Source organism: Periplaneta americana, chromosome 12 (assembly GCF_040183065.1).
Source record: "Periplaneta americana isolate PAMFEO1 chromosome 12, P.americana_PAMFEO1_priV1, whole genome shotgun sequence".
Lineage (NCBI taxonomy): Eukaryota > Metazoa > Arthropoda > Insecta > Blattodea > Blattidae > Periplaneta > Periplaneta americana.
Window position 1 is genome coordinate 109,410,956 of NC_091128.1, and position 25,844 is coordinate 109,436,799.

Sequence of the window (25,844 nt, forward strand, 5' to 3'; positions counted from 1 at the left end):
AATTTACTGTTTGAATTTTAAATTGATCAAACTGGCAAGGAAAACTTGATTGATTTACAAGTTGTAGTTCAGTGTATGTAACGAAAGATGACTTAGAACTTTCAAGACGTTTACTGTGGTGCGAAATTCTCCCTCCTCCAACTATGTCATAGATGAAAAAAATTCAATGTTTCGAATCTACATATCAACTACACTCCATCATGAAGTAACCCAGGGAAAGACAAATGTGTCTGTTAGAGCCATCATCAGAGTTAGTCTCTAGTCTTGGAATCTTGATAACATTTCCCTTTTCTTGTCTTCTGTAATGATGGAGCTGATATATAGGTCCAAAACTTTGAATATTTCTTCATCTATGACATTGCAAAACTTAAAAAAATCTCTATATTAAAAGAAATCATCTTCCACAAATAGTGTTAATGGTGTTTTTATAATAAACCGAGTATGTGTTACAGAATTCATACTTGTTGATTAAATAATGGATTTTCGATCATTAAAGGTACATAAGGCAATTTCTGTTCTGTTTCTTATCATGGAGAGGATCAGGGAAAGAACAGAGTAGTAAATAATTCTAGTGTAATGTGTAGGGAGTGATGAAAATGTATTTTAAGATATATAGTATTTCAATAAGTGAAGTAAAAAGTAGGAAGTTCTTGCTGAACATTTTGCAGAAAATTGTGAGGGAAATCAGAAAACATGCAAATTAGGACACAGTGGCATAGATAAGGACTTCATTTTCAGTTATTAATTTCGTGCATTTTGTTTTCATAAATGATATTTCGTGGATCTAATACTATAACTAGTAAACTCGATATTTTCATGGTTTTGAGTTACCTACTTCGGCAGGCTTGCACTTAGACATCCATTATGATTTCTTAAGCTAAATAATTTATTTTAAAAATCTGCTGCACAGCATTGCTACACATGGAGACAATAGACTGGGTACACAAAAGCTTTTCCCTAATTATCTCAAAACATTATATTTGCAGTTATCTAGTTAATAGTACTAGAACCGCGATTTTACCTTTTGTCTTCTTTCCTGTCTATTTTATACAATGTAAGTATATGTGTGTGTGTGTGTGTGCGAATATTTTTTACGATATTTATACCTGCTCATATTACAACATTGAACTCTGATCCATTTTTCTCCTTGCAGGTGACATTTAAAACTCCTTCACCTAGCATATCACCTGGAAGTTCTCAAGGTGCAGAGGAAGGACAAATTGTTAAATCAAATAAACCAACAGCATGGCAACAATCAAAACAACAACAGCAGCAGCATCATCAGGTTCTCCATCCTCTTCCTCAATCATCCCCACAGTCCTTAAATATAAATTTCCCGTACCAAAATCAACCAGCATCACAGCATAACTTAATGCCGCAGCATAGCCAAGTCCCCAGAAATCAGGTATCCCAAGTCCCATCTGTCTTTGATAATGGTGAGTTGTCCCATCAAAATGGTATCTTGGGTGCCCTGCATCACCACAACCAATCAGTTCCGTCTAATGGCAGTAACCTGTCATCTTCATTTGCCCCTCAAATTCCTTCATTCCCAAACCATCCAGGTCAAATGCCTTTTCATCAAATTTCTTCTCCTGGAACTAACTTGCCCCTCAGTGATAATTCAACTTCAAACATTGGTAGTGGATACCCACCATCCCACCAGTCATTTGGAATGAAGTTGCGTCAACCGCCATTTACACCATGGCAAGAAGAGAGTCCACCTCTCCCACCTCAGTCTTGGTGGCGAGGCGATAGACAGGGATTAACAAGGCAAGGTTCAGGAAGCAGTAACCAACAGGATGAGTCAGTATCATCACAAACTCCTGGAACTCAAATAAACTTGCCCTTTCCAGCAATGAACTATGTTCAAGGAAATATACTTCAGCAACCTGTTCAACGTATGTCCATGAAATCTCCGACAGATTTGGTAACAGGAGATCTGTACAGCAGCACAAATTGGCATTCAAGACATCAGATGTCAGCACCACCACCACCTCTAAATCTCAATATAAATCTGCAACACCAGTTAATGAGTGGAACATCAAACCAGCATCCTGGAAATTTTACACAGCCTACTGCTACACAAGCATCCATTTCAAGGTCTTTGTTGAGAAATAATGCAGGGTACCAGAGTTCTCAAAACAGACCTGATGTCAACCAGTTGTCTGTATTTGCCAATTCAGGAAACCAGGAAACACAAAGACTAAATTCAGAGGTAAGTTGTGTATCTACAGTTTATTTACATTTTTATAACAAGCTTGAAATGTTATAATGGTGAATGATGTATAATAAACGCATATATGGTATGCTGCAAAAAAAAACGACACTGAAATTATTGCTCATCTGCTCTCCACGTTTCGCTAGCAACGAAATATTTATTTATTGTACAGTATGTAATATTGTGTATTCAGTGTTGTGTTCATTTCCTGCAACACACGAGAAGGTGTTCACAATACATCAAACTATTATATACAATAAATAAATACTTCGTTGCTAGCAAAATGTGGACAGCAGATAAGCAATAAATTCAGTGTTGTTTTTCTCCATACTGTACTATCCTTACTTATTTGAATTGATACTGCATATCTGTTGCTTCCAATGAATCCATAAACTTTTTAATTGACTTTCTATATCTGTTGAGAGGATTCATAATACATTCAAAGAAACAAACGTTTGAATTGACACTCCATATCATATGAAAGGACAGTTCAAGATACATCCTAGATATGCAGGCTCACCAGTCAAACTAGCTTGGTGATTATAAAAGATTTTAATTTATGTAAAATCACAATATGGTACTTGGTTATATCGAGTAATTTAAGTTCTTGGTATGACAAAGGTATCTAAATTTAAAACAAATGTACTGACTGGTGATTCCCCAGTGTTTAATATTTTTCAGCTTGGGTCCTGAACATGTAAAATTTGACAACCACTAATTCAGACCATGATGTCTATTGTTTCACACAAATTACCTAAAGAATTATGCCTCCAACCTTAAGACAAACATTTTAGAACTGCAAGAAATCCACATCAGTTTCTTCTGAACTTAATGTAATCTTAGCCACGAATAGTGCTCGGTGGTTCATGAACAAACTGATTCTTTTGAACAACTCTGTCATTTTCTTCTGAATTTAATGTAATCCTAGCCATGAATAGTGCTCGGTAGTTCATGAACAAACTGATTCTTTTGAACAACTCTGTCATTTGAGCAGTGACGAATTAGTTTGTTACTTAAGAGCTGATCATTCACAAAGGTGTCAGTGACTCGTGGGCAGAACATAACTAGTAGACTCTTGAATGAACAAACTAACTTACAGCAGCTCATGCTCGTTGGTAGCCAATTGCTTGCCATAAAATTATTATGTGACAGTTGTCTTTGTATAGAAGCCCTGATCACATATAACAGATTGATCAGCCAAACTGAATAAATGAACTGACACTTTTGTAAAACTCTCACTGTAGAGAGAGGAGATGGAGTGCAGGATGATGCGAGCTGAATGTGGAAGAGGGAGTTTACTATGCTACTAGGAGTGGAGTTCTCTTTGGAATGACTCTCTGTGAACAGCTCCCAGTGAACAACTCCTCAAAAGGAGTGGAAGCAAAAGTGCTCGTTCACACCATTGTACTGCTCTGACCCATCTCTAGCCACTAAGAAGATAGAGCAAAAATATTTTGTATGCTTTTGTAGAGAATTTATTTTTATGTTTATAAATAATCTGAAAAGAAAGCAGTAATACTTTATTTGTCCTTTCAGTTTGAAAGGAGGGCCGCTCAGATCTGTTTGGAATAGTCATCTCTGTAAAATGATACAACAGTTATGAAGACCTTTAGGATGCCATTGCTTTCTGATCTTTCTTCATGTTATTTGGGTGCCATGTGCAACATACAGAGAAAATATGCTCTAGAAGCTTTTCTTCCAATGTATTCCATAACTTAATAATCAATCTCATAATTATCAAATGAAGTAAATCTGTGGTTTGTTATTTAATTTCATGTGTTTTGTTTATATCGAAAATAGTGACATAAGTATTAAGTTTAGAATACAGAGTCCGTCAAGAAAATGTATACACTCTTTAAGGAACGAAAACTATTTATTATGTGTTTGTTTTACATTTAAATACCTATCACACATGTAGTACTGTCTTCAATTAAGAACATGGTTACTTTAGATGTTCAAAATGTTTGCTGTTGGCGGCCAGACACATAATGCAATGACGAGCGGTCGCCGCAGCTACGTCGGTTTATGTTTCAATGAAGATTGCTTGCACATGCTGCTGTAATCTTCTGGCAAAGGTCCTCCAGCATGTGCGGCTTACGTCGATAGACTTGATCTTTCACATTTCCCCACAAGTAAAAATCCATAGGGGTTAGATCTGGTGACCGTGGGGGGAACTCAATGGGCCCTCTTCGTCCAATCCAATGTCCCTGCAGATTGTCATCCAGAAAAGCTCGTGCAGTTAGGTGATTGTGTGGTGGCGCCTCGTCTTGTTGGTAGAAGATCTCATCATTAGCTCCATAAAGCACACGTACACCAGGTAAAATTGATATGTGTAACATTTCAAGGTACCAGTACCATGAAAGAAAAAGGGTCCTACTTAGTTCCTAGATGATAGTCCACACCACACATGAACCCCTGGTAGATTGACTGCCTTATCCACATGGACATGCAGATTTTCTGGTGCCCAGTAGACACAGTTATGCCAATTCATTGTTCCATTAAGTTTAAATGGGTCTCATGAGATCACACTACCTACATCACAAATTGTTCGTCTTCAGTTACCATTCGCAAAATTGCATTTGACAATCAGGATCGTCATCATTAATCGCATGTAGTAATCGTGGGATGTAAACTTTCCACTTGACAGCTTTCAGAATTCATCATACACTTGTACTGCTAATCCCCACTTCACGTGCACATTGCGTAGCAGACTTCTGTGGAGAAGTAACAAACCTTTCCAACACGAGAGCAGACGAAGCAGGAATTGTAGCTGTCTTCCCAATCTTCTTTTGTGAATGTCACAAATCATTTTATGCGCCTCAAACTTGTCAATAATGCATTTAATTGTTAGGCGGGTTGGGAGTTCTGTTTCGTACTCCCGCCTCCACTGACACAACACTTCAACGGCATTATCAAACCTCATAAACTGCTTCAGAATGCAATTTTCGCTGCTCGAATGTCAAGCGTGCTCCAGCCATTTTGTTTTCTCATTATCGTGATGAAAGTACCAACATCTGTTGAGCGAAAGACCATACTACATCATACTCGTAATTCAATATCAATATCCCGATACAGTCTGACAAAGAGTGTATACATTTTTTGGCGGACTCTGTATTACTGTATTTTTCAACAATTATTATTACCTCTACAGCATGTTTATTTTTTTACTTCAGTTGTGAACTATACTTTGCAAGTAACCACCTGGTTTGATATGCAAGTAAAAAGTATAAATTAATTTATTTCAGCCATTTTGACGTTTTTATAATAGACAAGGACATATATGGAATGTAATAGACTTGTTTTAAAAACATGCCACAAATGTTCTGGGAAGGGTACAGTCTGGATATTATTTTGTTTAAAGAAATAGCCATAAGGCAAATTATACTTATAGGCAATGCCACCAATTTTTACATTTGCTCTTTACTTTTGAACCCAGCATATGAACACTGCTAGTCCTCTTATTTGTATTAAAAATATCAGTGCCTCATAGCTGTGAGTATACAAAACAGCTGCCTGATTTTAGTTTATGATCATGAATATGGCTGGATGACATAATTATAACCTCTGTCACTTCTTATATCACTTAATTGCGAAGTTGTGTGATTTCTGTTAACCATAATATGTTTTACTGCTTTAAATGGTTATATGACCAGAACCAGAAAATTTAATATCGCGTCGAAAATTACTTGGGACAAATCACAATCTTATCCCCAAAAGATTATCGAACTTTACGACTTCATCAAATGGTTGTCAGCTGTATTACAGACAACTTGTGTCAATCACAAAGAGATTGCTAGTAAAGTTGAAAGAGCCTTTAATTTCCAAGGTAGTTCTACAGGTCTGAGAAGATTCATCAAATGTCTTGAATTCAAGTGAAAAAAGAAAGCTTAGTGGAATCATTTTTTTTTTTTTTAAATAACATATGCTTTCAGAATGAGGTGTACTTGACTTCCTGTGACTTCGGAGGTATAGGAATGAAAAATGACAATGATAATGCTGCAAAAGATGAAGACATGTCAGTAGTAAATGAATTAGAGGGTGACTAATTTGTATTATTTTAAGTACTGTAGTTTACCATGACTATGGTCCTGGAACACAACTATGGTCCACGATACAACCATTCAAATTTTGCACTCTATAATGTAGTATCTCGTTTATCCACGTTTTTCCTGTACTGAAGTTGAAGTGAAGTCACTGCAGTTATCTATGAATGATCTGTGATACTTCTACAATGTTCCTTGAATGGGTGTATCGTCGACCATGATTGTGGGAAATTACAGTATTTTTTATTCTTTTTTTTTTTTTTTTTTTTTTTTTACAAAATGTTTTCCGAACTTACTTTTACGTAGATATAACACATATGGAAAGTGATTACTTATATTCGGAAGTGACTGCACTTGCAATTATCTTCTTACTAAAACAGAAACATCAATACTCTGCCAGCATGTGAAGTCACCTGATAACTTACTGGTAGTTAAACTCGCATTTAAGCTTTCACAATTCCCTACATCAAAACACTCATGCTAGCTATAGAATTTTATTATAAACACTAATACTATTTAATACTTCTGTCAATCTTAAATTCCAATTTTCACAGTAAAACTACTTGAGAAACAATTACAAGGCACAGATAGCTATCTTACTTGAATTGGTGCAAAATTAACTGTAAGTATTGCAGATCTTTTTGGCACTTGTGAGAAAAGAGAAAGTTACCAAGCGAGCCTTTATGGTAGTGGTTCTGTGCAGAATTGGGTCAAGCAAAGGGTCTCGTGTAGACAAGGGAGGAGCAATGACACTAAGGAAAGTATACTCAGTTGTTTAGAAGAAATTGATCTATAGTCGAGATGCCGCAGATACTTTTTGAACTATAATATAGTAGGCCTACTAAAAGGGGATGAGCAAGCGAGATTGTTCTCAATGTATACAATTTTATGAGGAAATAAGCAGAGTAGTCAAAAATAAGATACAGAACGTAGCAGAGGGAAACAAGGTCTCTAACAAAGGTGAAGAGGATTTTGCCTGAAGAAAAATAACATGGAGCTGAAGGAGCATCAGTGAATGCATCAGGAAAGAAATGTCGATGGCAAAAGACTGTTGCTAATAATGACAGTTTGACAAATGCGTGATATGATGAATGGTTCGCAAATTATATTTTTTGCACAAAATTTCTCCTACAATTTCGAAGTTATTACCCATTCTTCGTGAAATCACCCATCATTGGTTGGGGAGTACTAGTTTAAGGAGTATTTTAAGAGAGTCCAAGTGCAAAAAGACGGGGAAAATAGAAGTGTACTGATTGAGAGGCAGAAATATCATCTCTATCAGCCATAAAGTTCAGAGAGAAAGGCCTATACATCATCAATGGGGAAGGTAACTATTATACATAGGGGCCACAATGATAAGAGGATAGGAGGATGGAGATCGTATTAATAACAAATTACAATGAAAGCAGTAGTCGTAGTGTAGTGGCAAAATTTTCTAACAATAACAATAAACACAGTCTATAATATATATTATTTTAATGTACCGAAGTACATATGATATTTCCATGCAGATATTCTGCGTCATCATACGATGAAAGAGTAATGAAACGGAGAAAAATTCTCTCCGGCGCCGGGATTTGAACCTGGGTTTTCAGCTCTACGTGCTGATGCTTTATCCACTAAGCCACACCGGATACAACTCCGACGCCGGTTAGAATCGTCTCAGATTAAGCTCCAACTCTTGGGTTCCCTCTAGTAGCCACCCTCTGCACTACGTCATAGATGTCTATGAACGCAGGACCGAAGTCCACACATGTGCTGAGGTGCACTCGATATGAGTGACTAGTTGGCCGGGATCCGACGGAATAAGCGCAGTCTTAAATCACGAAGTGATTTACGCATATCATATATATTATTTTAATGTACCGAAGTACATATGATATTTCCATGCTGATATTCTGCGTCATCATATGATGAAAGAGTAATGGAACGGAGAAAAATTCTCTCCGGCGCCGGGATTTGAACCCGGGTTTTCAGCTCTACGTGCTGATGCTTTATCCACTAAGCCACACTGGATACAACTCCGACGCCGGTTAGAATCGTCTCAGATTAAGCTCCAACTCTTGGGTTCCCTCTAGTAGCCGCCCTCTGCACTACGTTCAAATCCCGGCGCCGGAGAGAATTTTTCTCCGTTCCATTACTCTTTCATCGTATGATGACGCAGAATATCTGCATGGAAATATCATATGTACTTCGGTACATTAAAATAATATATATGATATGCGTAAATCACTTCGTGATTTAAGACGGCGCTTATTCCGTCGGATCCCGGCCAACTAGTCACTCATATCGAGTGCACCTCAGCACAAGTGTGGACTTTGGTCCTGCGTTCATAGACATCTATGACGTAGTGCAGAGGGCGGCTACTAGAGGGAACCCAAGAGTTGGAGCTTAATCTGAGACGATTCTAACCGGCGTCGGAGTTGTATCCAGTGTGGCTTAGTGGATAAAGCATCAGCACGTAGAGCTGAAAACCCGGGTTCAAATCCCGGCGCCGGAGAGAATTTTTCTACGTTCCATTACTCTTTCATCGTACAGTCTATAATGTTTTACTAGATTTGGTGTTGGTGACTTATTGGCATTATAGGTCTATTTACACGAATTCTGAGTGTACTTTTAGTGTCACGGCGATTGGCAGGCGGGTATCTGTTGGGAGACTACATACAAGTTGGATAGTGACTTGCTTCTTTGCTTAACATTTAAAATCTCAGGGACCGAAAAGATTTGCGATACTTATACTTCTGCTCAAGCTGCACAACAGTATTTAAATAAAGTTAAATAGCCTATCTGACTGGTGACTGAAAAATTTTCTTTCATATACAAAAGTTTCATCTTTTTATTCAAGTGCATAGTAAATGATTTCATTTATGTATTTTATTCGAATAATAGCTAAAGAAAAGAAAATACAAATAGTATAATCAGTGCTGTGATAAAGCACTAAGTTGCTGTGAAAGTATGAGAAAGTATGTTTCATCTTCATGACATCATTTATTTTTAATTACTGCATGTTAGGACTTTTGAGAGTTTAATTAAAAATTCAGACATTGAGATGCATATTTTCACAGTAAATCAATCCTCACAGACCGAAAACTTTCTTATATATCAGAGAAAAAGACTGTATATACACACATGACGTTGGAATTATACCATGTACTTTTGTTGCAAGCTGTTATCTGCTCACTGTGAACAGTGCACGTCAAGACAGAAATGTATAAAAAATCTTGCAGTTAAGTTGTCAATTTAGACTGAGAAAAATTTCAATGACATATTGGTCTGATAAGCATAAATATTGAAAATGAATATACATACAGCCTATATATTTGTTTATTTCCATCTAGTTACTTATCCTTTATTATAAATCATAAAGTCAATAAATTATGACATAAATATGAAATTTATTGGTGAAGCTACAAAAGAGAAACGTTTTCACCATGAAATCATATCTTCAGGTCTCGTACTTAGTTAACACAAAATGAACACTTTCAGAAATATCTGGTTTTCTAAAAGATACTCTCTGAAATATGCATATAAGCGTGGATCAAGAACAACAAATTCCACAATTTGGGACATCTGGCCGACATCTACGGCTGACCACTAGGATCCAGAATACAAAGCAGAGGTTAAATTAAAAATACAATATGATTGCGAAGAGAATACAGAACAATGATAAATTTAAAAATAAAATACAATTTGATTTTGGAGAAACATGAGATGAAAGTATGTTGAAGAGTAATGAAAAGAAGTAAAAAAAAAATATATATTACATAGTATTATACAAATGATTGTGTAAACTGGATAATGAAGCTCTCAATACCATTAAACAAATTTTGTTAATGTCCTCACTAGAAAATTTAAGAGAAAGGAGAATGGTTTTGGTTAACTTAAATGAAGTTCCCCTAGCGCCAAAAAGAAGTCCTTGATAAAATAACTTCTGGATTGTTGTTAAAATGTGTGTTACGAATGTAACATCAATAGGTTACAGAGAATAACCAAAGTCCATATTATATTCTGAGAAAAATTGCCTAGTTTTTATGTTGGGAAAGTTATTATGAGAATACCATTATATAGGAAGTAGGCTTTTTTATATTTACTGTCTTAGCGTAATTATATATAGTTATCTCCTGATAAAGGTGTAAAATAAATGCAGCTATATGCCCAATGAAGTGTTTCATATTCTGAATGATGAAGTTACACAGAACCAATAATTAAAATGCTAAGTCAGTTCCTCTGTTAAAACGGAAGTACTGGGATACACTAGCTGAAGAAAGGAAATTGGTACCATAATTATGTAAATTAAATATAAATTCTTCAACATTTCAGTTTTCTTTTCAATTAAATAATTAAAATACAGGGTGAACTAATACAAAAGTTAAAAGAAAAAACTGAACATACAACATTTAAAATTGAAGACACCTTTTCAAAATTTTTGGAAAGTTCAGAATGGGAATGTATAATATTTATTTCTTCATTGCATGGTAAGGATTCGATATAATTGATTAAGAGAGAGCTATTTTCCTCTTTTACAAACTGGATCAGAAAATATCACTCTTTCTTCTCACTATATTCTATGATTAATGTCCATGATGGATGATTGAATAGCTACTTACATATATTTACTAGAGATGAACAAAACTAACTGCCGCTCTCGGTGTTCATTGCACTTGTCTTTCGAGTCTCGTCTTGTAACTCTTGTGCGCTTTGAGCCTCGCTCATCATTCTCGAAATAGCATTATTTGGTCGACATGGAAAGATTTCTTAACTTTGAATAACATAGATAATTGAAATAACATTAGAGATGTTTAATTGATACAAAAAGACAAAAAACGATATCGCAGTTATCAAAATGTTCTGATTCTACTATCAGATATTACCTACGGTTGTATAAATAAAAAAAAAAAATCTAAAATAAATTTTAATTTCTAAGAACCATAAAACATAGCATTAAGTAAAACATTTTCTTTTTACTTGAGATTGTATACTTGATCTCAAACATACGAAAAAGAATTTTCTACTCTTTTAATAAGGGCCTAGTAATTAAATAAAGACTGGGGAACAGATTACTACACTGGAATGTAGAGATAATGTTTCAAATAGGCTACTTGATTGTTTATACATATGTATAACAGTTGCCAAAACAGATAAAAGTTCAGTCTGGTATAAACAACTGTGACAATTCAAGGCTGCTTGAGAGCTGATCACTCCAGAAGTCCTGATGTCTTAGAACGTTTGCTTGCAAGCAGTCAATGACAGGCAATACTGTCATACAGGTTTTTGGCTTTGCGGACACTGTTAGTCTTGCATTCTCGCTCGTTGTTCATCTCTAATATTTACATATTACAGCATTATTTTAACTTATTGTTGCTCCCAGGTATCAGATTGCACCAGTAAGGAAAACCAACCAAACAGCTCAGTGACTGGTGCAGAAAACTCCACCATATTTTCATCGACGCCAAACACCAGTTCCTTTTCTGCCCTGGGATTGGGTACTAATACATACTCCCTATTCAGTACTCCAAGTTGGGTTAGCCCAGCACCTACATGCGGTCTGGAGTTGGAAGGCAACTCTTGTGGAAATGGGTTATCAAGTGTCATGGGTGTTCCAGGCAACAACTCCCTTAGTATTGGACAGCAGGTAAAGAATTATTTATTAATTTATTCTCATACGAAAATATTATAAAAGTATATATAGATTTATATTTTATGTGATTGTCATTGGCAGATAATGACACTCCCATCTAGTATATCCACATGAGAAATATTAGCTAAAAACAACTGCTCAGAATCTGTGTAAGATCATTATATGATAGATTCACCTAGGACTCTAAAGGTGCATCTACACAGTTCAACTTTTCTTTCAACTTTACACATTCAAGCATTGCAAACAAGATTAATATTTAATATTAATATAAATATGTAGTGAAGATGACGTTCAAAACGATGCACCATATAGACACAAAATCTGCATGTATCTTAATTGAATGCATGTTTTAAACTTGATTCTTTCAATATTCTTCCCAGATTGCATGCATACACACATGGAAAATTGAATCGTGTAGATGCAGCTTTAGCTCACTCGTTTACTGTAAGATACATAATTTTAATTGTGTACAATATCACTTTCAGACTTAATTGCAAGTATGAGAGGAATTGATTTTTGCAACCCCTGCAGTTGCTGAGTGATCAGACCTTCATCCTGTCATGCAGGTGGTCCGATTTTTCATTGACACTTGTGGTGGACAAGGTTTTTTCTCGGAGTTCTCCCATTCCCCCCATTAGTCATCTGCACCATTCCGTCTTCATTCCATAGCATTCCTCAAGAAATATTTTTATGCTATCAATCAGTCAAATATATATATATATTACAAGTGAATCATGCAATTATCTGTGGCCACAAATAAAGAAAATTAAAGGCATAATGAACCCAGTTCGTCCAACTTCACAAGCCTATGACCCCAGACCTGAATTATACAGTGTGTCCCCCCTTAAGCCATTCAAGTGACATTCTTGGTATGCAGAAAGTATTCAGCAACTTTGCAGGCAGATTTAGGGATAAGTCTTCCTTTTATTGATGTCGCCAGTTTAGAAGAGTTTAAGTTGGTGCCGCAAGGTCACGTTTTTAGAAGATTAGGCCCCGATAAGTTTACTGTTTTGTCGCTGGTTGAAGTCTCAGCCTCACATACTTTTAGATTGTAATAATATATTTTATTCATACACTGTTCTCTAATTTATTTATTTGTTTATTTTCTTAGTTATTTATGTACTATATATATATATATCTTCATTTAATTTCTTAACATTTCCTTCACTGTATTTATTGTGTTTGTAATGTACGAAAGAATCTTGCAACATTTAATTGATTAATATCATAAGAACATTTCATAATTGGCTATTTTACTGTATAACTAACCAGGAGGAAAATTCAAGGACTACAAATTGAGGAACATGTAATGTAACATTTTCAGGAGACATTACTAGACGTTCTGCAGTCATTTACATCTATACTTGCAATTAAATACTGTATAAATAATATTGATATTGTGCACTATTAAAATTATGTACTTTACAGTGAATGACCGAACTTTAAGTCCCAGATAAAATATTTTTAGCTGTTGCTTTTACCTAATATTACTCATTCGATTATACTAGTTGGGAGTGTGTTACCTCTCACCAATGGCAATCCCAGAACCAAAATACTAGTTAGTATATCCTTGCACATAGTCAAAAATGATGATCCCATTGCAGAGCATTGTCTGCCTACAATTTCCACATTTACTTGCAGATGACTTCCACTTTTGTAATCTAAAAATAGAACTACCTCTGTATTGAAGATGTCGTGAGATTCACGACCCTATAGATCTCTGTGGATGCCACTCATCTCTTAGTACGAGGCGTGTTCTTAAAGTAAGTTCCAAAAGAGTGTAGTAAGTGAACGGGAAGATATTTACAAACCATTTTTGTTGCATTGTATTCCCCACACTTCAATCACTTCTCAACATAATCTCCACCATTATTGAAGCATTTATCGAGTCGTGGCACAAGTCTTTCTAGCCCCTCATTGTAGAATTCGTCCGCCTGCGATGCGAACCACTCCCGCACTGCTGTTTTCACTTCATCATCGCCATCAAAACGTTGACCACCGAGGAACTTCTTCAGGTGTAGGAAGAGATGAAAGTCACTCAGAGCCAAATCCGGGATGTAGGGGGGATGGTCAGTTTGTTCCCAGCCAAATTTCGAGCTGTGTGTAAGTCCCAAAAGCTGTGTGTGGCCGAGCATTGTCTTGAAGCAACACAACTCCGTCGGTCAGCATCCCACATCTCTTGTTCTGAATTGTTGCACGACGGAGCTTCTTCAAGGTCTGACAATAGGTTTCTCTATTAATGGTTTCACCCCGAGGCAAGAATTCAGTGAGTAGGACTCCTTTTCTGTCCCAAAAAACAGTGCACAAGATCGTGCGTGTTGACATGGTTTGTTTGAATTTCTTTTTCCTTGGCAATGCAGTGTGCCTCCATTCCATGGACTGCTGCTTCGATTCAGGTGTCATGTGAGACATCCAAGTCTCGTCACCTGTCACGATATGGTCAAGAAACTCATCGCCTTGCTCACTGTAATGTGTGAGAAAGCTCAATGCATTGGAAGCTCGTTTGGTTTTGTGTTCCTCGGTGAGCATCTTGGGTACCTATCGTGAGCACAGTTTTCGATATCATAATCAATCTGTCACGATTTTGTAGAGAACACTCCACGACATTTGTGGAAAATTCAAGGAAGGCGAAGAAATTGTGAACCTCCTGTCCTCATGAATTTTTTCATTGACAGCACGCACCAAATCGTCATTGATCAAAGATGGCCGACTGGTATGCTGCTCGTCATGCACAGAGACTCGGCCCTCATTGAACTTTCTAACCCATCTCCTGACCATTCCATTACTAATGGCATCATCACCATACACCTCAAAAGTTGACAATGGATGTCAGCTGGTTTGATGTTTCTCGCATTCAAGAAACGGATAAAGTCGGCGGGGTGCTCGATCACTTTAAACATTTCAACTGATCACAACTAACCACACACACGGACTGAAGCTATGAAACTACGTGCACAGCTTGCCTGAGGACTGAAGAAGAAAACACGCATGCGCAAAATAACAATTCCAGCAATGCGATGGCTATAATTGAAAACGGAACTTACTTTAAGAACACGCCTCGTAAATTGATACATGTTCCAAAAATCGTCTATAATGTTTTCTTCTTCCAACACTGCAGCTATGCATTTTATAACAAATACTATAATTAAATGGAAATAATTTACTTATATATTTGAAATCGAATATCTTCATTCCAATTTGTGTGAAGAGTATGTGAGAAATTTTCTTTCAGAGAAATTCAGGATCTTTTCCCCCCCTAAACATTGATGACCTCTCTAATTTCGTAGTGAAAATCTCAAATTAGCGACAAAGCTTAGGAGTTTTGCAGTGAAATAATCAGTCATTGTATCTTGTCTTTGCTTGCAGTCTCTATGGTCTGGGCCAGGTCCGTCACCATTGGAGAGACTACTGGAGCAGCAAAAGCAATTGAGGGAGGGCCCAGCCCCCAAGGGTGGAACTTGAACTCTTCACACAAATCCAAAGCTAATGATACTGTTCTTACTGGAATAATGAAACAAGTACATGAGCTGATGGAGAACAGCACACTGAACTGAAGAAGGTATGGCAATGAAGAAGACTAGCTTGTTAGCTAGAACATAACTTCGGAAGTCCAAAACAAGGTATCATACTACTTTATCAAGTGTAGATCACCCAGATATGTATTCAAACCAGCTGTCTCATGCGTTATTATACTTAAATCTCTCTGGGATATGTGATAACAGCAGAGAACCATTGCAAGGTTAGATGGCATATAGAACCATGTCTGAAACTGCAGCTAAATCACCAATATTTGTATACTAATATGTAAAATGAAATACTTAACATTAAAATAAAACATAAGATTTATCTGTAGACAAAGAAAATTGATGACTATAGTAAAAAAAAAAATTCTGTAACCCAGGATCAGTAGCAACATAGTTTTATTATCTTTGTTGACTGATGTGAAGTAATTGGAATGGACTGATAATAGATTGATGTTTGAAATATTCAGTACAACAGACTAATGCTTGGTTATCCAGGTACATTGAGAATTGTAGCAGATCTATTGTACTTCCCCCTACTTCACCCTACTCTACTCTTACGTACTTGTAACTACACATTTCTCAAGAGAAAGAAAAGAGTAATGCCATTGCTAAAAGTGTCATAAGTTTGTGTGTATCATACATCCTGGGAAAGAAGGGAAGTTTTTGTAGATGAAGGGTTGATGTGTTAATAATTTTCTTGTAATGCTGCCAAGGCCTCACGTGAAAGAGCTGAATGTGTAACTGCACCCTTGGTTTCAGTATTTTTAACAACTACTTGTATAATCAAAGAAGAAATGTATGAGGGTAGTGCCATTGCAATATAGAGAGCCTAGATCAACAGTCGCATAGACGGAAGATGGTAATGAATGCAGTTAACGCACAACAAATATTGAGTCACTATAAAGATGTTATTAACTAGTTGGTGTGGTAGTAAACATTTAAAATAATATAAAATAAAAAACAACCAAATGGATGCTCTACAGTAATCTTGTAATTACCTGCTGTTTAGTCAAGTTTTTGTGTGACTTGTTTTTTGGTTGTTTAATGGTTGTAGATGGGTGGGAAGGGGTGTGAAAGTTTATTTTTGTAATGGAAATGTGTCCTCTGAGGGCTATAACATTGATTTATGAGGGCAAAATGGTTTTAATGTTTGTCATGCATAGATAAAGGCTGAAGAGTAACAATTGTTTTATGATCGGCTTCCCTACATCATGTCTTCCCGCACTAGGGTTGGACTTGAATCAGGGAAGCTCAAATGTGTAACTATTGTTTGAATTGTATTTTTGATGAAGAAACAAAACAACACAGATGTTAATGGATTCCTGCATGCATAGCTTACATAGCAACAGAAGGGCATATTTGCTTCAGAAAGCTTTTACATTGCTTGCTGGTTGAAATGAATGCAGTGTGTCCCAGTTACTTCTTAAAATGTCTACCTTGTAGCTACATTATGTGGGTTCGTCTCTACCTTTCCAGCCATGCTAAGGGAAATACAGTGGACATGTCTAATTGAAAACGTCCTCTAAGAAACTTGCTTCTATACTGTGAGATCTTACATATTGTTGTATGTAATGCTGTGCCGTTAACAAGGAGGTACAGTATAATATACTGCAAAGGAAAGGTAATAGCAAGTTTAATCCATGTATCTGCTCTATCTCATACTTTAAATTACTGGATAAACCTGATATATAGAAACAGGACTGGCATTCATTTAATACATCATTGGTCGCATTTCTCTCAGTTCACGTTGAAAATTTAGCAATAATGTCACATTTTACTTCGGAAAATATAGTAATGTATCTTAAGTAAATTTTTGAAAGGGCGATTTTCATTAATAGAATTGAAGTACTGAATTTTCTTACTTTAATAAACTCAACTTGTTTATGTAATCGATTAATGAAATAGTTTAAAAACTTCTAACTGCATTTGTAATTTTATTTTTAGATGTATTAAGATTTTATTTTAGGCTTAGTTTTGAACAGACAGTATCAACATTCAAGAGAGTGACCACAAGCAACTGAGCTTCCCATATGAAGTGGGTATTCTACTGTGTAAAGATGAAGACTTCATTTGTAGGATTGTTATTTGATATTAGAGAACATAATAGCATATGAACTTAATGAAAAGTTTCTGAAGAATAGAACATGTTGAAAATAACAGCAAATTTCTAACTTCTATATGAATTATGTGTGCAACATTTCTTTGTGTTTATTTACCCCCAGAAAACTCGTTGCCAGCTATAAAACGTCATAATTTACAGGAGAGTTGACACTCTTTTGTGTGTAAACTTTAGTGGTGTTCTGTTAAAGGCAGAGCATTTCTCCCTGTTATTGTTAAATATGTTTGAAAATTTGACCTTTTTCTTTTTTCATTGGTGAGTCACTTTCATTTCCCATTTGTGGAAATGTCTCTGCATGGGTGTACAACATGTAAAACAGGGATCAATGTTATCGGGCTAAAGGACTGTGGTCTGTTGCAGCTGTTGCTACCATATGTTTCGTCTGCTACTCCGGCAGACATCATCAGTGGTGTGGCACACAGGAGTGCAAAGATCTCCTTAGCGTGGTTCCTTACGATATTTAAGGTCAGGCTGGATCGTGGCTTGCCATTGTCGCCACGGTCCACACCGGTGGTCGAAGTGTTGTGATTGGCTACCATCTTGTTCGGCTGTTGGATGAATGGTTTAATGTGTGTGTTTCTCATGCTCGATTGACTTTAAGGCCTTCTTGCTTTTGATTGAGGTTGTTCTTGTGCTTGTAGATTTCACAAGAACAGCTTAAGTCAAAAGGAAGTAGGTCTTAAAGTCAATCAACCATGGTACCCAGTCCTGAGAAACACATGCATTAAACCATTTATCCAACAGCCAAACACGACAGTAGCCAATCACAACACTTCGACCACCGGTGCGGACTGCGGCAACAAAGGTGAGCCACTATCCATCCTGACCTTAAATACCATAAGGCAACCAGTCACATCCCAGTTGTTGCCAGCACGCTAAAGAGATCTTTGCACTCCCTTGTGTCACACCACTGATGATGTCTGCCAGAATAGCAGACGAAACATATGGTAGCAACAGCTCTAACAGGCCATGACCCTTTAGCTCGGATAACTTCAATCCCTGTGATGCTGGCTGTGAAAGCCTACATTCCAAGAACGTGTAAAACAGACACAAGGAAGATTATTTTATAATCGTCTTTAGCAAAATATCAAATAACAAACCTGTAAATGTAGGTATTTTAATTTTGTTTACCCATGGAAACGTTAGATCAAAATCATATGAAAAAGAAATTGAATTATGTTTTTATCAATAATAGATTTTGCTGATTAACCAACCATGAGTATATTTCTTGCATTGAGCCATCATTATAACAATATGATTTCTGTAATGAGTTATAATGATACTGATGGTCCAGATGATAATAGTTTACTGATGACAAAAGAAGACTGGATGGTTCAAATAATATAGGAACAGCCATTTCAATGTGATTCACTGGTTCATAATAGAAAAACAAGAGTCTTATCTGAAAGAAAAAAAGAATTATTTTCCCTTGCTATGCACACCCATTGTTTTTTTCAGGTTTGTGTTATACTTTAAGAAAGATCATAAACATTTAATAAATGTTACTATTAGTACGCGAAAATATGTTTTATATTATTTTAAAACCATTTGCCAATTACTTATGATATAATTTTAAGATACTCTTTTGTATTTTGAAATCTGATTCTTGTAAAAATTGATTGCTTGAATTAATTTGCTGACTATGATGCTGTAAGCCATCGTTACATGTATACTATCCTTGACAAAGAATCCTTAAGAAAACAAAACAATTTGAGTTTTAAAGTGAACATTCACATTTAATTCACTGTAAGTTCGGAATTATTAACTATATTACTCTCATAATCATGTTTTTATTTTATTTTTACGTATTTTTTCATATGTCAGATGTTCAAGACATCTATCATTTAGGAAAAATAATTAAGTTGCCACCAAAATTAACATTGAGAATTGGAATGCATAGAATTTATTTAGACGAATTTTCATAAATGTAAAGTTGGGACATTAAATTTTTTATATTATATGCCTCTCTGTTAGAAATTGGATCGAAATGTTGCGTTACAAATGCTTTTTCATAAAAATATACTTGGTGGCATGGAAGAATGAAAAGACTGCAATAATTTCATATATAGTGTATTCCGTGAAGTTTATATTACTCTGTATCATATCATTATACCCAAAGTTGGCAGTACTATTATAATTAATAAGGAGTAATTAAATCAAGTAATTCAACTCCATTGAATTTTTTTTTATCCTAGAATTCTTAGAGAGTTTGTGTACAGTACCTGCTCTTTCTGTTCTTCTTAAAGCACAGATATAATATGTAAAATTGAAATAAATTTCTACAAATTAGATGGAATTACAAAAAAAAAAAGTTTTAAATTAAAAAAAATTGACATTTAAGTTAGCTTTTTGATAATAAAATATGCAGAAATGTTACTTCGCAGTTTTTATGCTACATTACCTGATATTTTGTAAGCTAGTAAACTGAAGTTACATGTGTGGTAGTAATGTAAAATATATTGGTTCAGGTGAAGAGAGAAACCTATCCATCTTTCTGACATAGGATTGCCATGATTAGTTTTACCTTCAAAATGTGCAAATGTACACCTTGCATCAAATATAAAATAACTTAAAACTTTGATATAAATAAATAAAAACTCAAATTATTGAGATATTTATGCTCCATTTTCGTCATTTTGAGTCCATGCATGGGAATACTTCCTTGAATAATGGATTTGTTGAAGTAATTTTTTGTCTTCAATTATTTTCTGGTGAAACTGTATACATGACAAAAAAAATGAATCTGAAGTATCACACATGCTCCAATAGTGTCAATGTTCAGTTTACTCTTTTCATCGGTCCAAAACAAGTTATTGAAAACATATACTTCATGGAGGCATTGGTCCGGGAAGAGTAAAGGTGAATTCTACCACAGACGAAAATTCAGAAACATCAATTCTTTCCTCGTGAAATTTATTGAAAAGTTGTACCTATCTATCTTCCATAAACATATTATCACGAACTTTATCATTTGATCAGCCACTTGAATTCTACTACTTTTTGACGAGTTTATACTGCTCGAAGTACAGAATGACCGAATTGTTGCAAACAACTGCCAGTGGTAATTTAGCTGCAGCCCATATAATGTGTTTTGAGGTTAAACAAAGCCAGGATGATAATGTAAGATTCAATTGGATTTCTTGAAACCCACTTTTCAATGTAAATTAATGCATATGTCATAGAAGCCGTCACACTGCCTATTAAATGTTAGTTTTGTAATATCGCTTTCTCTTGTAATGTATGCAGTAATGACTCTGTTTCTCTGAAAAAAAGTGTTCCATTTTTCTATCTCGAATTCTATTAATAAGTCTATGAAGCACAGATAGAAGTTCAACAACTGTCATCTTTTAGCTTTCAATTTTCTTAATGCAATTTTAGATTGAATTTTATTTTAGAGAAAATATTATTCTTTTCTGCTTGGTTGATCCCTTCAAAGTTTGTGCTCCGTGTTATCAGCAGATAATGCTAAATCAGTGAACCTGAACTTTTGGAGAATGTTTATAATTAAATTTGTAGGCATTTCCGAAGTTTCCCCTTGAAAACTGAACTTCGACATTCTAATTTTTATTTTGGCATTTGGTACAAAATAATGGATCAGAATAGGAACCAACTTTATGGCATTTTGTTTCGAACTATCTATCATAACTGATCAAAATCAAGGTTTTTCTGATTCACGAACCACCTCCGGTATATTGTAGGGTGCTAATACATTGACAACAATGTCCCTTGCTTTTGAACATGCACATGTGAACTTCATTCTTGTGAATACTTCTCTACAATTTCGGAGGTGCAATTCATATAATTAAAACTGTGATTGTGTTTGACTGTATGAAAAGCAAAAGTATCCTCACTTTCGATCAATAAATACTCATTGTCAGGATTTACAGGAGTGAAACAACTCATAAGGTGAAGCATCCTGAAGGGCTGTGTTGTGTTTTTTAGATTTGTATAGTCCGTAATGTCTGATCTTTCACCATGATGATTGAAAAACATGGCACAGCATTTAGAACAGAAAACAGTTTCATTGTTATTGTCCTTAAACTTCTTTCTCTATGGAAGATCATTGTCTAATTTGTCATTAAAACAATATTGTATTCTCAGTGGCATTGTGAACGAAATCAAGTACGGTATGTTGGCAGTGAATTATTCAGCGCACTCTGACAAAGAAAGGAACTGTGTAGATAAATACAGTTACCTTAAAAACCATGTTTATTTTATATTCAGTACTTAGCATCTAATTAATAGTTACTAACTCCTGAGATTGCAAAAACATTTTCTATTCGAGAGGCAATGGAAACACATAGCCATTGTTGCATACAGGAAAAGTTAAAAAATATTCAGCCAAAATTATTTACTAATACACAAATTGTACAAAATACATTTCCACTCATAATTTTCTAGTTTATCAATATTTTTCAACATTTTCTGTTTTTGCATATCCAATATAATTGGTAATCTAATGACAAGGTTTGCAAACAACGTAATTTTCTTCTTGGCATTGTTGTGAACAGAAATTCTAAAAATACCTAGGAATTTAATGGAAGACAATATTGTTTTAAAAACGAACATTAAATATCAAACTCTGAAGTAAAAGGCAGATGGATACACAGAGCAATCCGACAACAATAACCATACCCAGACTTGAGCAAAACTGTCCCTGAACTGACATATCAATGAAACAGGTGTTTCAGTCTGTTTCATTCAATATTAACCTAATTGAATCTTGAATTTAAATCCAGTGTTGTATGTATTCATCAATTTCTTTATGTTTGACCATTTTGAGCTTCTGTACCCATAAATTGAAGAGAATGGAATCATGTCAGAAGGAAGGAAATGCTATTCTTTTTTTTTTTCTTTCTTGTTTTCCGAAAACCAGGATATTTATGCATCCTGAGAATTATTTTCAATGCCGGGACACATCTCGATTCTGGTATGGTCCTTGAAAACCTAGGACTTACAGCAACCCTATTCTGACACTAAAAAAATTAGTACAGATGTTGCATTATCTCTGCTGGTGAGTGACCATTGAATTTCAAGTGGCTTATCTTGGTCATAGATATCAGAGTACTAAAAAGCAAAACAAAAGATACCTGGTTGCCTTCATTCCAATGCTTGCTTGAGTATAAGGTGGAAGTTCAATCAGACCTTTTCTCACAGATTAGTACAATCTTTTGCTCTCTCTCTTGCCCCTCACTGTAAATTGTAACATTGCACAGAGGCAGAGATATAATAAAAGATCTGTATAATCCTTTCATTTGCAATAATTGATATGTTTTGTTATTACCAGGCAGTAAAACTTGTTGCCTGATAAAACAGGTTTGCTGTTACTTTACTATAGGTACAGATTTGTTTACTTGTGTGTGAGTGGAGTTATTTCAGAGGGATAGGTAGAGATCACAGATTTCCGTATAATGACATGAAGCATAGAATGAATATAGTAATTTCTGGTAATGTAGGAGAGTCAGTAGGCAAATTAATTAACCATTTAAGTATGGACTTAAAGACTGAAATGTAAGAATTATTTAAGCATGTTAGTAAACTGGTGATTCAGAAAACTGAAAAATACTCTTTACATGATTCATATTCTTTGTTTGTAAATTTAAATAAATTATTCAACCCAGCAACTATTGTACAGATAAATGTTGATAATGCACTCACAGAAAGAGTTAAAACAATAAGTTACTTCAAGGATATAAAAAGTACTGATTGCAGTGTAACATTTCTTACTTTGCAAGATATAGTTTTGAAACAATCATCCAACACTTACATTGTTAAAGTTGATGTGATTGAGGCATTACGAGCTCTCATCTTGAATTACCCTGAATTTACCTTTGCTCTGTTGAAATGTGTCTGGGTTCCTTGTGCATCTGTTGACACAGATAGGTTTTTCTCAATGTATAATTTAAATGTTAGTGACTCTAGGCGCAGAATGAAAAAAATAATATTGTCACTTCTGCTATGCTTTCATTCCACAAATAAAAACAGCAGATATTACATAATACAAATAATGTTTTTTTCTTTGTGTTATAAAGTTGTGTTTAATTTTAATATGTAGAAAAAATTGATATATGAAACCTTTATCATTATTTTGACACCTAATACGTAATGTAGGGTAATTTTTTCATGTAGAAATCGCTTTCCAATTTATATGAAATTATTGTAATTATCTTACAATTAATTAGCGATAAAACGCGAAATATAATATTTTTATAACGATTTTTTTTTTCGAAAACAATACGAAATTCTGTGATGTCTAGCCCATGATGTAAGTTACTCATTGCAGTTGATCAAGTGTCGTAAAATAACCAATTAAAAAATGTTACTCGTTGACTGCAACACACAACAAGTAAACAGTGAACAACTATGGCACAGTAGTTCAACGGGGCACAACCCATGCTGCCTTCTATTGTACACAATAGAGGGACTCTAGAACACAGTTAACCTAAAACCACTTGCCTCTCTCCCATTGGGCACTAAGTTTCGCTCCCTGGTTATTACAAATTTTAACCCACATTATTCAGGTATTATTACAGTCTACTTAGTACTTCAAATCCACATTTTATTTTTGTAACTTTAACACTCAGCTGTTACAGTACAGATATCTACAAATGATGTGAGAAGTTATAAAAACGTATGTAAAGTAATTAATACACACAAGAAAATTAAGTCTACACTACTGTAAAAGTAACTCGTATTTCTTCATTAATGTTTTGCATATGAGTTTTAAACATGTGTTTTATACATTATATACTATTTGGTCATTTTCCTGAATATTTTAATGATGCATTTACAGCGTGTACCTGAAGTTTATAATACTATCTTAAATTTACAGTTGAAGGATTGGTCTGATCTTCTTTATGAAGTTTTCACAACAAAATGTAATTACGATTTTATATTACGAAACCAAAGTTTTACTTTTAATCCTCTTGCCAGTAATTGATACAGTGAACTGACAGCATTGATTGCGAGAAAAAAATTGTCTCAGACAATGTAGCCATCTAGTCTTTCACTTGATTATGTTCCAATTTCATACTGTCCACATCTCATGTCTGGAACTCTGATTGGAATGCAAATCACATGGTTAAAAGGTAACCACAGTAAGATCCCTTTTTAATGATCTCTGGGAGACTTGTTTTTTATTTCATAAATTTACAGAAATCGATTAGAAATGTTTGGAATATGTTCGGAATTTTGCTAAAATGGATTATGTATTCGTAAATCCATTAGTATTCCTTAAAGTGAGGGTCTTCATAAGTGATAATCAATTACATTATTTTTATGATAGTTTTGCTGGGAATTTTTAAATCATTCCTTAAAAATGGGAACACTGAAACGGGATTTTACTGTATAAGGTTGCACAGATGAAGTGATGACTAATCTGTTAACAGACATACACTTACCAACCTTGTAGCAGGGATACACAATACACGGTGCAATGAGTCAACATTTTCAATTAATACATTATATTATATATTATCAGTAATAGCTCTGGCTCTTCTCTGCATGCTTTATTTTATAGAGAGCTGGAGATGTGACGTGGACAGTATTTTAAGAATTATATTCAATGTTACTTTGTATGTCCTAGGATCATGACAGTACAAGTGTTAAATATACCAGTGCTGGAATTAACCATTACTTCTTACATATACGTAGAATAGAAACTCTGAGATTACTTTTTACAGTTATGTAGATTTAATCACTGTAATCAGGATTATTTTAGGAAGTTTCTTTGTAATGGTTTGCATCATTTGTTGATGTCCTGTTTCCTTTTCTTGAATGAGAGAACTATTCTAAATGTTAATTGAATCCCTTTGTGATACATTACTAATATACTATTCTTGAAAGAATATTAAAATATTTATAATCAATTCAGAATTAATGCTTTGGGTTACAGAGACATGATGGTATGATTATTTCGGCTATCTTTATTATGTTTAAAAAGTTTCAAAGTGGGGAAATCACTTCTAAATAATATTCTGTGGTCCACTGAATCACGTTGAATACTATCACATCAACCAGTGTTTGAGACAAGGCAGTTCCAATTGGATGCATTTGATTTGTAAGGACTTGTATCCAGACTGTAGAAGCAGTGTAGAATTACCATGGTGCAGTAATTGTATTCATGTGATTTTGCAATATAATATTGCTGATTGATACCATAAACATGTTTGTAGTTTCATCTTTTCTTGATCCATGACAACACCTTCCATAATCCTAGACCATTCCAAAATGACATTTCAACTTAAAATTTTTATAGTAATATATTTAATATTTTGTGTCCTACCATTTCTCAAGAATACAT

The 25,844-nt window shown here is 34.9% G+C and overlaps 1 protein-coding gene across 1 annotated transcript in view; it reads left to right on the plus strand.

Annotated features, from left to right (window-relative positions):
* Nucleotides 1–25,705, plus strand: part of LOC138710800 (nonsense-mediated mRNA decay factor SMG7-like) — a 49,149-nt gene extending 23,444 nt beyond the window's left edge. Inside the window, exons 15-17 of the mRNA XM_069841923.1 lie at nucleotides 1,154–2,215; nucleotides 11,630–11,893; nucleotides 15,266–25,705. Of these exons, the coding sequence (XP_069698024.1) occupies nucleotides 1,154–2,215; nucleotides 11,630–11,893; nucleotides 15,266–15,361 (1,422 nt within the window). The 3' untranslated portion in view covers nucleotides 15,362–25,705. The remainder of the gene's footprint in view (nucleotides 1–1,153; nucleotides 2,216–11,629; nucleotides 11,894–15,265) is intronic.
* The last annotated feature ends 139 nt before the right edge of the window (nucleotides 25,706–25,844 follow it).